This window comes from Sciurus carolinensis, chromosome 14 (genome assembly GCF_902686445.1).
Source record: "Sciurus carolinensis chromosome 14, mSciCar1.2, whole genome shotgun sequence".
Lineage (NCBI taxonomy): Eukaryota > Metazoa > Chordata > Mammalia > Rodentia > Sciuridae > Sciurus > Sciurus carolinensis.
The window spans coordinates 44,574,542-44,589,567 of NC_062226.1; the positions used below are offsets into that span (position 1 = coordinate 44,574,542).

General features: G+C 33.0%; 1 protein-coding gene across 2 annotated transcripts in view; it reads right to left on the bottom strand.

Annotated features, from left to right (window-relative positions):
* Positions 1-8,575: 8,575 nt before the first annotated feature.
* Positions 8,576-15,026, bottom strand: part of Ift74 (intraflagellar transport 74) — a 67,081-nt gene continuing 60,630 nt past the window's right edge. For both annotated transcript variants that reach the window (XM_047525770.1, XM_047525769.1), the window contains 4 exons: positions 13,407-13,570; positions 12,728-12,853; positions 10,154-10,214; positions 8,576-8,882 (listed from right to left, as the gene is read on the bottom strand). In XM_047525770.1, the coding sequence (XP_047381726.1) occupies positions 8,764-8,882; positions 10,154-10,214; positions 12,728-12,853; positions 13,407-13,570 (470 nt within the window). In that variant the 3' untranslated portion in view covers positions 8,576-8,763. The remainder of the gene's footprint in view (positions 8,883-10,153; positions 10,215-12,727; positions 12,854-13,406; positions 13,571-15,026) is intronic.

Genomic DNA, 15,026 nt, shown 5'->3' on the forward strand with positions numbered 1-15,026 from the left:
ACTGGTGAGGGAGAGGGATAGCAGTGCAGTGAGGTCAGAAAATATCTTGAGAATTTAAAATCTGACAATTAGAGTGTGGTTATGCAAATTTGTATCAGAAATCCAATCTATGTTCAATGAAAAGGAACTGGAGAGAAATTTTGAACATTGTTTTTTTCTGGAGCTTTTTTTCTGGCTGAGGTGGGAGAACCTAAGAGCGATGTTTCTGTAAGAGTTCTGCTTACCTACTATTACCTGGTACTCCATTAATTAACTGCCTCTTGAGATGTCTTATGAATATCTCCTGTGATCTAACTGGCTACCTTCAGAGTGCTCTGAGAAAAGAAAAAAAAAAAAGCAACTGGATGTATACAGCTTCACTAGATCCTCTTTTCTGACTTTGATATTTCTGGTAGTAAAAGGAACTGAGTCAAAGAATGGCTTTGTGAAGAGAAGTCTCCAGAAGGGGAATACCCTTTGACCTTCTGATAACCACAAGTAAAGGGCAGGCACTTATGTGACAAGGTGGAGGCAGTAACTCAGATACACTAAGGATTCAGACTTCATCCATCCATCTACTGTTGGCATTTTTGTTATTTCCTCCCAAGGGATGCTTGCTTTTCTTTGTAGGTTACATGGGAAGTTGGAGAAGCTGGAAAAGCAATTTTCTTTTCCTCTCCTTCTTAACCATTTCCCCTAATCCTCAGACACAAGGTCTCTGGCTTTGTCCTTGGAATGGGGGTATGTAGGAGTGGGGGTTGGTCAATCAATAAGGCAGCCCTCTGTACATCCGGTAAACTAAGGGAAAGTTCATTTCAATAAGAAGTTAATTAAAGGTTGAGAAAGTCTTTTTAAAGATAAATTATATTTTCCTTTCATACAAAAGTTCAGATTGAACTTACAGACTATATAAAGTATTTTCACCTTCATGTTGTTACACTTCCTCTAATACTGAAAATGATAACACAGAATACGAGATAATATTTCAGTTTGATTAGTCAGCTTAGTTATTGTCTTCCAATCTCGAATGGCTTTGTAATAGTTCTTTCTTCACCTTCTGCCAAATATAACCTCAACTAATTAAGTCTGTTTCCCCTGCTGGCATTATCATATCAGAAGACTGTTCTATAAAGATTTTGAAATGAGTAAATTTTGAAGACTTCATTTCCATTTAAAAAAAATGTCTTATGAAAGTCTTTATCAGTGTGTCTGAGCTTCTTTTAAGTAATAAGACAACTTGACTTCTGACTCATGCTTCTTCCAAACTCTCTTGTATGTTAGGCATGGTGGACTCTCCAGTGCCTATTATTTTGACTCCTGTGACAAGATTCTCCTTTATGTGTAACCACTTGGCTTATAGGAAGACAAGGAAAATGACCAAATAGAATAGCTTGGTTACCAAGGTTATTCCTACACAGGTTATCCCTACTCCCTCTCAAATTAGAAAGTCATATTTTCAGAGCAGCAAGTCATTTCAATGCATTATTAAAGAAGATACAGAGGCAACAAAGTATAACCTAAGAGCTTCTAAAAATTAATAGTAAGAAACAGAGAGCCTCCAGAATGGGAAAAAAAATCTTCCTCACCTAATCCTCAGATAAAGCCTTAATCTCCAGGATAAAGAACTCAAAAAAAATTGACATCAAAAAAACAAAAACAAAAACAAAAACCCAATCAATAAATGGGCAAAGGAACTGAACAAACACTTCACAGAAGAATACAAATAGTCAACAAATATATGAAAAAATGTTGAAAATCTCGAGCAATTAGAGAAATGAAAATCAAAACTACACTGAGATTCCATCTCACTCTAGTCAGAATGGCAATCATCAAGAATATAAGCAACAATAAATGTTGGCGAGGATGTAGGGGAAAAGGTACACTCATACATTGCTAGTGGGGCTTGCAAATTGGTGTAACCACTATGGAAAGCAGTATGGAGATTCCTCAGAAAACCTGGGATGGAACCACCATTTGACCCAGTCATCCCACTCCTAGGTTTATGTCCAAAGATCTTCAAATCAGTATGTTACAGTGATGCAGCCACATCAGAGTTTATAGCAGCTCAATTCACAATGCGCTAAACTATGGAACCAACCTAAGTGCCCTTCAACACTTAATGAATAAAGAAACTGTGGTATAATGTACACAATGGAATATTACTTGACCTTAAAGAAGAATGAAATTATGGCATTGCTGGTAAATGAATGGAACTGAAGGTTATCATGCTAAGTGAAATAAGCCAATCCCAAAAACCAAAGGTCAAATGTTCTCTCTGATATGCGGATTCTGACTCACAATAAGCAGGGGGTAGGGAGGAATGGAGGTTCACCAGATTGAGATGGGATAGTAGTGGGGACTGGGAGGAGGGAAGCGGGGATGGAAATGGGAAAGACAGTAGGATGAATCAAACATAACTTTCCTTTGTTCATACATGAATACACAACCAGTGTAACTCCAAATCATATACATTCACAAGAATGGTAAGTTATTCTCCATGTATGTTTAATATATCAAAATACATTCTACATCATGTATAACTTTTTAAAAAGAACAAAAAATTAGTAGTATTAAGCTGTTTTTATTACAAAGCTATAATGGATAAACATTTTTAAACAGGATATTTATAACTCAGACATTTTTCTAATTTTTAGGTATGAAAACACATCCTGCACATTCTTAATTAAAACACAATGAAATTTCTAGTAGTAGTAATGAATTCAGTTTTGTTTACTTAACAAAAATAAAACAAAAGTTTAATGCCTTATTATCCTAAATTATACCAGAGTTGGTGAGAGTGCAGAGAAATGATCATTTTCACACTCTGCTAATGATGTCACCTTTCTGAAAGTAACTGGTGCCAGAAGCCTTAGATTCTAAGTGAAGCACTGATTCCAATTTACAGATAAGGACACTGAAATACAGAGAAACTAAGTAACTTCCCAAGGTTATGTAAGAAGTTAATGGTGGAGTTGGGATTCAAAATCACAGCTACTTAATCCAAAACTTATACTTAACCTCTACCCTAGAAACTTAATCCAATAATATGAGATGTTTTCTGAAAAGTATTGCTACAAAAAATAATGTGTAATTTTTTTTGTTTTTTAATTTTATTTTTACAGACTGTATTTTGATTCATTGTACACAAATGGGGTATAACTTTTCATTTCTATGGTTGTACCTGATGTAGATTTGGGTAATGATGTCTGTTTCATTCCACTATCTTTCCTTCTCCTGCCCCATCCCCCCACTCATTTCCCTCTACACAGTCCAAATTTCCTCCATTCTTCTTTTACCCCCACCACACCCTTCTCCGGTTATGTATCATCATCCACTTAACAGAGAAAACATTTAGCCTTTGGTTTTCTAGGATTGGCTTATTTCACTTAGCATGATAACCTCCAGTTCCATTTATTTACCAGCAAATGCCATAATTTCATTCTTCTTTAAGGTCAAGTAATATTCCATTCTATATACTGCAGTTTCTTTATCTATTCATTTGTTGAAGGGCATCTAGGTTGGTTCCATAATCTAGCTATTGTGAATTGAGCAGCTATGAACATTGATGTGGCTGCATTACTGTAGTATGCTGATTTGAAGTCCTTTGGGTATATACCAAGGAGTGGGATAACTGGGTCAAATGGTGGTTCCATTCCAGGTTTTCTGAGGAATCTCCATACTGCTTTCCACAGTGGCTGCACCAATTTGCAACTCCACCAGCAATGTATGAGTGTACCTTTTTTTCCCCTACATCCACATAAATACCTATTATTGCTTGTGTTCTTGATAACAGCCATCCTAATTGGGGTGAAATGAAATCTTAGGGTGGTTTTGATTTGCATTTCTCTAATAGAGATGTTGAACACTTATTCATATATTTGTCAATTGCCTGTATATCTTCTTCTGGGAAGTGTCTGTCCAGTTCCTTAGCCCATTTATTGACTGGGTTCTTTGTATTTTTGGTGTAAAGTGTTTTAAGTTCTTTAGAAATTTTGGAGATTAGTGCTCTATCTGAAGTGTGTGTGGAAAAGATTTTCTCCCACTCCGTAGACTCTCTTTTCATGTTATTGGTTGTTTCCTTTTCTGAGAAAAAGTTTTTTAGTTTGAATCCATCCCATTTTTTGATTCTTGCTTTCATTTCTTGTGATCTGGGAATCCTGTTAAGGAAGTGTGGTCCTAAATCAACATGATGAAGATTTGGGCCTACTTTTCTTCTATTTGGTACAGGCTCTCTGGTCTAATTCCTAGGTCCTTGATCCATTTTGAGTTGAGTTTTGTGCAGGGTGAGAGATAGGGGTTTAATTTAATTTTGTTACATATGAATTTCCAGTTTTCCCAGCACCATTTGTTGAAGAGGCTATCTTTTCTCCAATGTTTTCGGCACCTTTGTCTAGTATGAGATAACTATATGTGTGGGTTTGTCTCCATGTCCTCTATTCTGTACCACTGATCTACCTGTCTGTTTTGGTACCAATACCATGCCGTTTTTGTTACTATTGCTCGGTAGTAGAGTTTGAGCTCTGGTATTGTGATACCTCCTGCATCACTCTTCCTGCTCAGGATTGCTTTAGCTATTCTGGGTCTCTTATTCTTCCAAGTGAATTTTATGATTGCCTTCTCTATTTCTATGAGGAATGTCATTGGGATTTTAATTAGAATTGCATTGAATCTGTATAGCACCTTTGATAGTATGGCCATTTTGACAATGTTAATTCTAATGTGCAGCAATTTAATAATGGACAAAAATATGGAATGACATGAAAAATGATAAATAGAAAAAGGAAATTTTTAAAACAGCATGATCTTAAAATATATAAATAAAGCAGGCATGTGACATATGTGCATATATAGATACACATCTAAAAATACTGATGAGATCACATGTAATTCTCTTTTTTGAGGGGGGTGCCGAGGATTGAACTCAGGGGCATCCAACCACTGAACCATATCCCCGGCTCTTTTTGTATTTTATTTAGAGGCAGGGTCTCACTGAGTTGTTTAGCACCTCGCCATTGCTGAGGTTGGCTTTGAATTTGTGATCCTTCCTGCCTGAGCCTCCCAAGCTGCTGGGATTACAAGCATACACCACTGCAACTAGTCTCATTTTTTTTTTTTTATTGTTTTTTCTTGTAATTCATTTTCTTCATTTTGCTTGTCTTTCCTAAACTTTCTACCTTTGTATTCATTGTAAATGTCTTTTTAAGATGTTCAATTTCAGTTCTCAAACTAGAGACTCCAATTTTAAGACAGAACCTACTTTTATTTAAAAAGTATATGAAAATCAAAGATGCAGAATCAATTAAATTTTGCATTATGATAATTCTCTAGTAGTCCATGTTGACTTCTTCTTTGATTGTAAGCAATATAATTTATTAAGGTTATTTACACTGAATTGTATAGCAGAAGGAAAGAGTTACAGAGAAACCAGGCAGGGCCACAGAAGAACTCCTAGAACTACTACTAACTGATATTTTCTCTAGTGTGAATATTTACTCCACACTCTAGTTCTAATCCTGCACTGAATTTTGTACCTTAGCATGAGATATGAGTATGGTCCAAATGGACTCCAGTTATTTAAAAACAATATCAAGAACTCGTGTTTATTTATTGATAGAGGATAAGGATGGGAAAAACAGACTTGCTAGCTTTCCCATGTTGATCTTCATTAGTAAAACCACTCAATGTGTTTGTTCAGTCTGCAGCTTCTTTCCACATGACTTTCAAGGTGTTATTTTAACACCAATGGAACTCACTGAGTGATGTGACTGAATGAGGAAGAGCTGGGTCATGCAGATATTAAACTCTAATTCTATCCCAGCAAAGAGAATATTCTTGTTTGATTTGTTGAAAGGCTCTGAGAGGAAGGAAGAGACATTAGTGAGAATTTCCCTCAGATAAAACACGTTTTAGTTTAAAGAAATCCTGCTCAATTATGTTCCCAAATATTATATATGAGTAATTTAGAATGGAAATTAGAAACCTTGCTTTTTTTCCAAAATATTTTTTTCCTGCCAAGGTTCCTATTGTTAAAATGAAATATATATGCATATATATATATATATATATATATTTTTTTTTTTTTTTTTTTTTTAATTTTCTGGGTAAAGACAGATTTAGTTCTACACAGAGCCAATGACCAAAGAGTTGTTGTACTACGTGTATTAGTCAGCTTTGTTATTGTAATGAAATTCCTGAGGTAGGCTATGTTATCAAGAAGAGAGATTTGGGCTCCTGGCCCACATCTGGTGATGGTCTTCTTGTTGGCAGAGCCCAAGGTCATGCAGATTATCACATGTGCATGTCAGTCTGGTCTCTCTCTTCTTATAAAGCTACCAGAATTAAATCATGGGGCTTCTACCCTGTGACCTTATCTAATCATTTTCCAAAGGCCCAACCTCTAAATACCACAATTGGATGATGTTTCCATACTTAATAATGCCTCACAATGGGGGCCAAATTTCAACACATGAACATGAAGTCCTGAAGGATATTCAAACCACATCACCACCATGCATCCTTTAAATAAGTTAAAGTAGTACATATATAAAACTTTGTCTGAATTTCCATTGCATTTCTAAGTATTATCTGTATATCATAGTCAACTCTGAAAATCCTAAAAAGTTTAAGGAAGATTAAAACCACCCATAATCCAATCTCACCACTTGGGGGGGGGGGAATTATTAAAAGTAAAAATTTTCAGTTGGTAATTAGTTTGAAAGGACACAGGAAGAACACAAGCATAAACAGAAGAATTAAAGAAAAGTAAAGCTTTAGAATTTGCTTTGAAATGAGAAAAAATAAACACTACTTACCATAAATAAGTTTCTCAAATTCCTATCCTCCTCTAAGTATCTGTTATGTAGAATCATTATTTAAGAGACTGTAGGAGTCAGTTCTCTTGCCTAAGCCATATCCTGACTCATCTGTGGTTGTTACTGTAGGGAGGAGCAACATCTCTCAACAGTCAGGCATATACACAAACGATTCTAATGACCAAATTACACTGAATACTTTATGAATGAAGAGTCTGGCAAATTGTCATCAAAATCCATCACTTTTTACTTTTATTGAATTATAGATTTCATGTCTTTAATTCCCCCAAAGAATATTTTCTTATGGATTTAAATGTGATAAACATTTTATGCTAACAATTTCCAATGGAAAACTCCATATAACCATAATAAAAAAGTCTGCAGTGGCTAGAAAAAGACACACTTAGGAATCACCTGGAGAAAGCCAAAATGTCATCTAAAGGACTCAAGGAAATGAAATTATATAAAATCTTGCACCTTAGACCACAAGTCTCGTGTGACCTAGGGTCTGTGAAAATAAGAGTTGTATGGACAAACATTTTTGGAAATGCCTTACAGTATATACTTTTCTTGTGTGTGTTGCATATTAGCATGTCAAGAGCTTTCAGTAGTCAAGAAGAAAACAATTTATCTTTTTTTCAAGCAACATTTCCTAAACTTCTCTGACCATGAATCTATTGGTGGTAGAACACCCATTAATATTTTAAGGAACCCATTTCATGAATGTCACCTTAATGAATTTATCACCACCCAGGATCTTCATCTGTATTCCAAGGTTAAACAAAGTTCAACAAGGGTCACCCTCTACCTAAACTTACACAGATTAAGTTGAACAATTTTCAGTGATAAATATTTATTTAAAATATTAGCATATGTGAATAAAATTTGGGGCATATAAATGATGTGTCAATATTAAAAAATTCGTTTTTTGGTGTTCTTTTTTAGTTTATTAAAAAATTCGTTTTTTGGTGTTCTTTTTTAGTTTTTTAAAGAAACCAATATGCTTGTTTCAGAAATACTGAGGAAAAGAGTTACTTGTTGAACATGTTATCAAAACAAAAAAGGATGGTTTTTAAAATATTTTATGCATAGTTGACTCATTCCTGAGCTAATAGAGAGGATACATCTATAGTTACTATAATGTCTCCCAAACACTATGTCTCTTCAAAACTGTGCTAATTACTATACAATTCTACTTCTGGATTTTCTGCTCAAATGTTTTGGTTTATACTTACAAATTATTCTACTTAAATTCTCCTGGTAGTACCAAAAAGATAATGCAAACTCCCAGGTGGAAATGAATAGCTGTAGTCATAGTTCGAAGACACCCATCACAAGTGCAGCATTCCTTTTAAACTTCACATTCTTCCTGGAGTATTATATGAGAAATATTTTAAGATGTAAAAGTTTTTAATTTTAATGTAAAGATGTAGAAGTTTTTAATTTTAATTTAGGATAACTGATACATAAAGAATATGTTATACATTTACCTATGACTTTTAGTATGATAGAATACACATTAATTATACCCTATTTGAGAAGGCACAATGCTAAAAATCTCTTTTCTATGTATCTTTTTCTAGAAGCAAAAATTGATAAGCTAAGTGCTAAATCAGAATCCTATTCCATATATCTTTCCTAGAGTTGACACGAGAAAAAATTATCTCTTGCTGCCATAGGTGGATCAGATGAGCTAAATGAATCTAGTCAATTTTCATTTCTTTATCTCTTGGTTCACCCCCATTAAACAAATAAAAACATCACAGAAAAAGAGATGATACTTTAATATGCAAACTCTTTATTGAACAAGAATATTTTATTATTTAAAACTTCACTCCTTAAAGTGGCCATAAACATTGAAAGTGTATATAAATTTTAGGTTCAACTTTTCAAGAGTAAGTTATTTTTAGTCAGCTTGTACAAACTTTAGGGTCAAGAAGATATTCTATAGAGACTACCAGTTGATTCAGAGTCAGTTTCTGTTAGTGCTATGTAAAGCATCCATGATAGTTTTATTGTACTCTGCAATCTGCTTGGTCACATTTTTAATAATGGGCTGGTAATCACTCTCTTGACTCTTGGTTGCTATGACTAACCAGATGAGTTAAGGAAAACACTGTTAATAAAAATACTGATCAACTGTGTCTCAGAAAGGAACTAAATCATACTGGTGTTTTTCTAATTGAATATAAATAGTACAGAAAATGCACAATTAAAATACTTTCAAAATACAGTATGTTATTTTAATAGATTAAGCAAAAACTGAAACTTAAAAGGGCAAGTAAAACTTGTTTCAAAAATGTCCACCTGCAGTATTTTTAATGTTATACATCTCAATCCAATTTCTGCTCTTAGAACAATATAATATTCAAAAAAGCCATGTTCTCTAGAATACAACACAGAATTTCAGGTAAATTTCTAGATTTTTCTCCATTTCAAATCACCTATTTTACATTACACAAAACCAGAGTGCTAGGCTTTAAGCACGTTGTGAATGTCTTTCCATTTTTAAACTAAGTTACACTAGTCCTAGGAAAGAGTCTCCAGCTCATCTCATTCTGCCCTTCAGGTTAAGTTCAGCAGCACCCTAAAGGAGAACATATGCCACTACTTGGTCAGGATCTAGTTCTCCTAAGGAAAGATGTCCCTGAATGAGTCAATGAAGGGATAAGGAAACAACTTCTGAGAAGATATTTGTTACAACTCCAAAATACATATTCTCAGGAGCAGCTGCCTCCTATGACTGCACAAAGATACATAAAAAGATGGGACGTAAGTATCATTTTGGTATAAATAAAGTTGAATTGGATGAAACATGGATGAAATCAAAGGTCAAACTTATATTCTCACAACTGTCTTACATTTCCCTTTCCTGCCCTGATATCCAAGGTACAGTATTATAAACAACGAAATCCTAATATATTCAACTCTATCTATTATGGTTATATATAATTCTCCCAATAACTCTCTTGAAAAGGAAATACTATTTTAGAGGTGATAAAACTGAGGTTTAAACAGGAAAGTAAACTGTTCAAAGTCCATAATTTGGAGTGAACATATAAAACTAGATCTCCCGCCTCTGTGCACTTAATCACTACCACACATTGACTTTGTACTCCTTTTCTGGCAGTTCTCACAATCTGTTTTCTATTTGTTAGTTACTCTAGGTACACACACACACACACACCCTATCACAGAGTGAAAACTAAGTGTTATTCATTTATGCCCCACATAGTTAGCTCACTGTTTGGTACATATTAAGTAATTGGTAAGTTTGTGTTAAATTAAATTTGAGCCTTTAAAAAAACTCCTAGAAAAAAAAAAAACTGAGTCAAGTTCATTTGCACCACTTTAAAGGATACATTCTTTCATCACGAAATTATTTTGCTCATGGTGTTGCCACTTTCTCTCCAAATTTGTAAGCTAAAAACACACAAAAAATGTTAACTGGGGCTCATATTCAAAACAATTATAAACTCTTTTAAAAGGATGAGAAAATTAAAATGTTCAATTTTAAATCTTATCAACTCCTTGAATTTTATTGAGATAAAGTCATGGTAAATAAAAACATTTTCGGAAAGATTAAAATAATGGTAAATACATTGAGATGATATTGACATCTATAAAAGGTTTTACTCTATATGTTTATTTTAATTAGAAAATACGAAAAGTGTTTATTATACCAATGAACATGCCAACTGAAAGACAATTTATGATTTTCCATTTCCTAAAAGAACTTAGAAAAATGGGACATGGTGAGAATCTCTCCTTGAAACCTGGAAGTCTAACGCCACTGAAGTAATATATATTCTAACGCTGTCAAAGGTTCAGCTATATAGGAAAAACTTCCTTATTTCCAGGGCTAAATTTCCTGTCTAATTTCACAAGCTGTGATAAGAGTAGAGCTGCAGTGTGAAGATTATAAGAGGGTTTGCAAAAAGTTGGCACTGGTACAATAATTTCTGCATCAACAGGAAGCTAATGTGGATATTATATTGATGGTTGCTTCCTCAGAAGACAATTTCACTGTTACAGAATTAAATTGTTTTTCTGATTTAATTAACCTTGTAACTCTAGGTTACGGTCTTTCTTTTTTAAGATGCATAGTTTTTCCTAAGAAAAGGACTGTTTGAAAAATGAAATGCTAAAAAAATGTTCTGCTTGGATATTTCAAAGAAGTAATGAACATTTTTTAAAAGTATAACTAAAGCAGCTTTAATCTGTTAAGATTGTTTTCAGGGTCTAAGTTTAGCCTTGATGTAGCACCCATCCCATTGCTTCCTCCAAAGAGATAAACCTAGATATTAGGATGAATCATAACTAATTAATTATGTGAAGTAAATGTGCTATAAGCTAATACTATTAAATCAGATCTATTGCTCCCAAATAGAACCTTGAAGTTAAAAGATAGTCTTAAGGAAGCAGTCAGCACTTTTTGGCAGTAAATCTCTAATAACCTTTTGCAAAGTCAAGTACCAGACTTTTCTCTCTTTGTTTCATACAAAGAAGTGGCCTTCTTATACCAACAGACCTCTTAAAAGTGCTACACAAATAATGACAGAAAAGTAACTGTGACAGATGGTCAAATTCCTTTTTTATTATATATCTAAATTATTAACTTGCCTTTAAACCTCCAAGGACATTGTGAAGCTTAAGTCTGTTTTTGAAAATCTAGTTTTTTGCTATGATTTATTTAAATAACTTCTTACATAAAATTATTTATAGATGTCAAAAAGCAGTTTTTAAGAAAATAGTTATAAAAGATGGGATACCAGGATTTGATTTGATCAGCTGGGAGTCAAAATGACAAAAATAATACAGAGAAGAATTTAAAACTGTGGTATCTATTATAATTTCTGAATATCAATCTTTGGAGGCAGTATTTAGCACTTAATGTGGGAATAAACAAGGGAGTCATTGATTGACTCTAAAAAAAAATGGCATTTGTCAAGTGTTTTTCACCTTAAATCATCTATTTAGAGAAATAGAAGAGCCAAGAAGGGGTTAAAAAAATCGGCATTTTTTTCTAAAAACAATCTGAGATAAGATAATGACCTTACAAACATTTTCTTTATGTTTCTTCTCTAGCATTCATTCTCACTTGAAACAAGCTAAGATAATTTTGTCACTTCCAAGTCTATTTCCAGGTTTGAATATTATGAAGTAGAGATAGAATAACTGAGAGGTAAATTTGAATTGTGCAGATTAGACATTTCCAAATTTTTAGTAATTGTGGCAAACTTTTATGAGACTACTTTCAAGAATATAAGGTACATCTTTATTTTAAAATAGTACACCTATATAGTAAAATTGATTATAAAAGTGTCTTAAAAACAAAAAATGTCTAAAATTTTTAAGTCAGAAAATGTTTAAAGATGGTATGCATACAAAGATTTTACTTATTATAAACATAATTAATATGAATACATGAATGCTAAGGGAAAAAAGTTTCAAGGATTATACATCAAAATGTTAATAATGGTTATATCTGGATAGTGGGAAAGTCAAGTAACATATTTTCTCTACCATGATCATATTAATGTGTAAAGGAGGAAATTTTTAATATATTTGGTATCTGAGCACAAATTGCTAAAACAGACTTGATATGAAAACAACTAATTTTTTTCTGACCATAATTACTGGTTCTGTATATAACACAAAATGCTTCATTCAGTCATTCAAAAAATACTGAATATCATCTATGTGAAAGCTAACTGCACAGTACTGAGGATAAAGTGAATGAGACAGAGTTTCTTCCCTCTGAAAGCTCACAGTCTAGAAGACCTCAAATACTATTCAAGTAATTATCAAGATGATGAGTGAAAAGAAAAGGGGCTGCAGTTATGTGTGTGCATAGAGATGTGAACCAAAAGAATAGGACAGATAGTCTGAAAGAAGAAGTGAATCCCAAAGTCATTTAAAAAAATTTATTTTACCTGAGAATGTGTCTCATTTTCTTGCAATTGTGTTTTCAGTGTTTCATATTCTTTGTTTAGCTTTTCCATTATTTTCTTAAAGGCATTTCTGCGGGTTGATAATACTGTTCTCTCCTGATGTAATTTCTAGATAGATTCAAATACAAGTAACAGGCTATAGCGAATATCTAGTAAGACAACATAAATCCAATTGGCTCAAATAATTTCAATGATTATATTATGATAAAATTCTACCAAAGCTATAATTACTCTAAAACTTGTTTCTAAAACTATCCTTTGAATTAAAATAAGCTATATTGATATTAATTGTATTAAAATATCTCAGTTAATGCTTCCACATCTATTCCTACAAAATTTACTTTAATTAATGAAAATGGCAATTGAAAGACACTGACAAGGTTTAAGTAAAGAAATGTCACATCAAACTTGCATTTAACAAAGTTCACATCTCTTGAAATGCTCTGTATTAACTAGTAGCTTTTACTGTTTTTGAACTTTTGCCTTTTAAAACTTTTAAGTCACCCTAAATTCCTACTACATATGTAAAAGTTCTCATTTTTATTAGCTTATATGTCAAAAAATCAACTGAAAAAGATAAGTCCTATAAAACTACATATAAATTAAAACCAATCAAGAAAAATTTGAATTATAATTTTGTAAGACTTGGTTAACCATTTACCTTTTTCTTTTCTTCACCTGATGATTTTAAAGCTGGCAAATCATTATATGTCTCCAGATCAGCTGTCATTTGCTTAATTTTACTTTTTAGAGAATGTTGTTCCTCAGTCATCTTGCTTTCCAGAAGCTCCATTTTCTGTAGATCCAACTGTAGACGCTGACTGTCTGAAATGTAAAAAATTAAGGTCATAATTCATCAAAATTTCATTCCTTTCACATAAGGAGATACAACATAATTAAAAATCATGTTTTAAGAGAGTATCTGCAAAACAAATACATGTTCACTCTGACTTGGGAGACCATATAACTGAAGGGGTGGGGGAAATGAAGCCTTGGCAACCAATTTAACCTGTTATATATTAGCCACATCTGTCTCCACGCTATACAAACATAAAAACATTCATAAGGGCTAGGGTTGTGACTCAGTGGTAGAGCGTTTGCCTGGCATTTGTGAGGCACTGGGTTTGATTCTCAGCACCACATATAAATAAATAAACTAAAGGTCTATCAACAACTTAAAAAAATACATGAGTTTTGTGTGTGTATGTTTAGAAATATACATATTATGAGATAAAGACCCATTATTTTAATAGGATCACGACGTATACACAGTTATATTTTAAAAATCAAAAAAATCAAGTTATAAAACAAGATATACATAGTTGAACACAATTTTATAACTGCATATATATTTTTTCAATTTTCGTTGTGTGCGTAGCTCAGTATGCAGAGTGCTTGCCTCATAAGCACAAGGCCCTGGGTTCAATTTGCAGCACCGCCAAAAAAAAAAAAAAAGCTGCAAGTGATGCTATGGGGTTTCAAATTAATTTAAGTGAGCAGGAGAAGTCACAAATATGAAAGCCAGGAAAAATGAGAATTGCCTATACATATATGTATGTATATTTCATTCTTTCATTCAAAAGTATTGAGCATCTATTATGTGCCAAATGCTAAGGATATCACAGAGATCAATAGAGACATTGTTTAAATTCAAGGAGTTATTTTCAAGAGGTAGAAACAAGTAATTAGACAAATATATACAATAAACTGAAAAACTATAAAAACAGTAGTACAGGATGCCAAAAGTGCATGTGGCAGGGTCAAGACCATTCTCAAAACAGGCCTTTCAACTGAGGCAGTAAGGATTAGTAATCAATCAAACAAAGGTAAAAATGTTCCACAGGGGGGAAAAAAAATCAATGGGTGTAAAGTCTAGAGGTAAGAAAGCATGGACCCCTGAACAAATGCCAGAAATCCAATATATTGAATATTAAATAGCATCTAACATTCTTATTAAATAAATATTCATAGTAAAAAAAAAAACAGTGCTTCGAAGTTACTGATTTAAAAAAAGGTGGGGGTTGTTATATAACCAAATCTTTTAAAGTTGGTATAATTAAAGCAGGGTTTTCTTGAATGTTTCCTTTATCCCCTTAAGAGTTTTAAAATTCAAATATATTGACATACGTTATTAAAATATACATATATGTATATGTACACATAAATATAAATATAACAGGTTTTAAATGTTGTGGCAAAGAGTTTTGTTGGATTCTTATCTCTACTAGGGTTGGAAATAGTTACAATGTGACTTGAAGTGCTGAATAAATTACTAAGATAT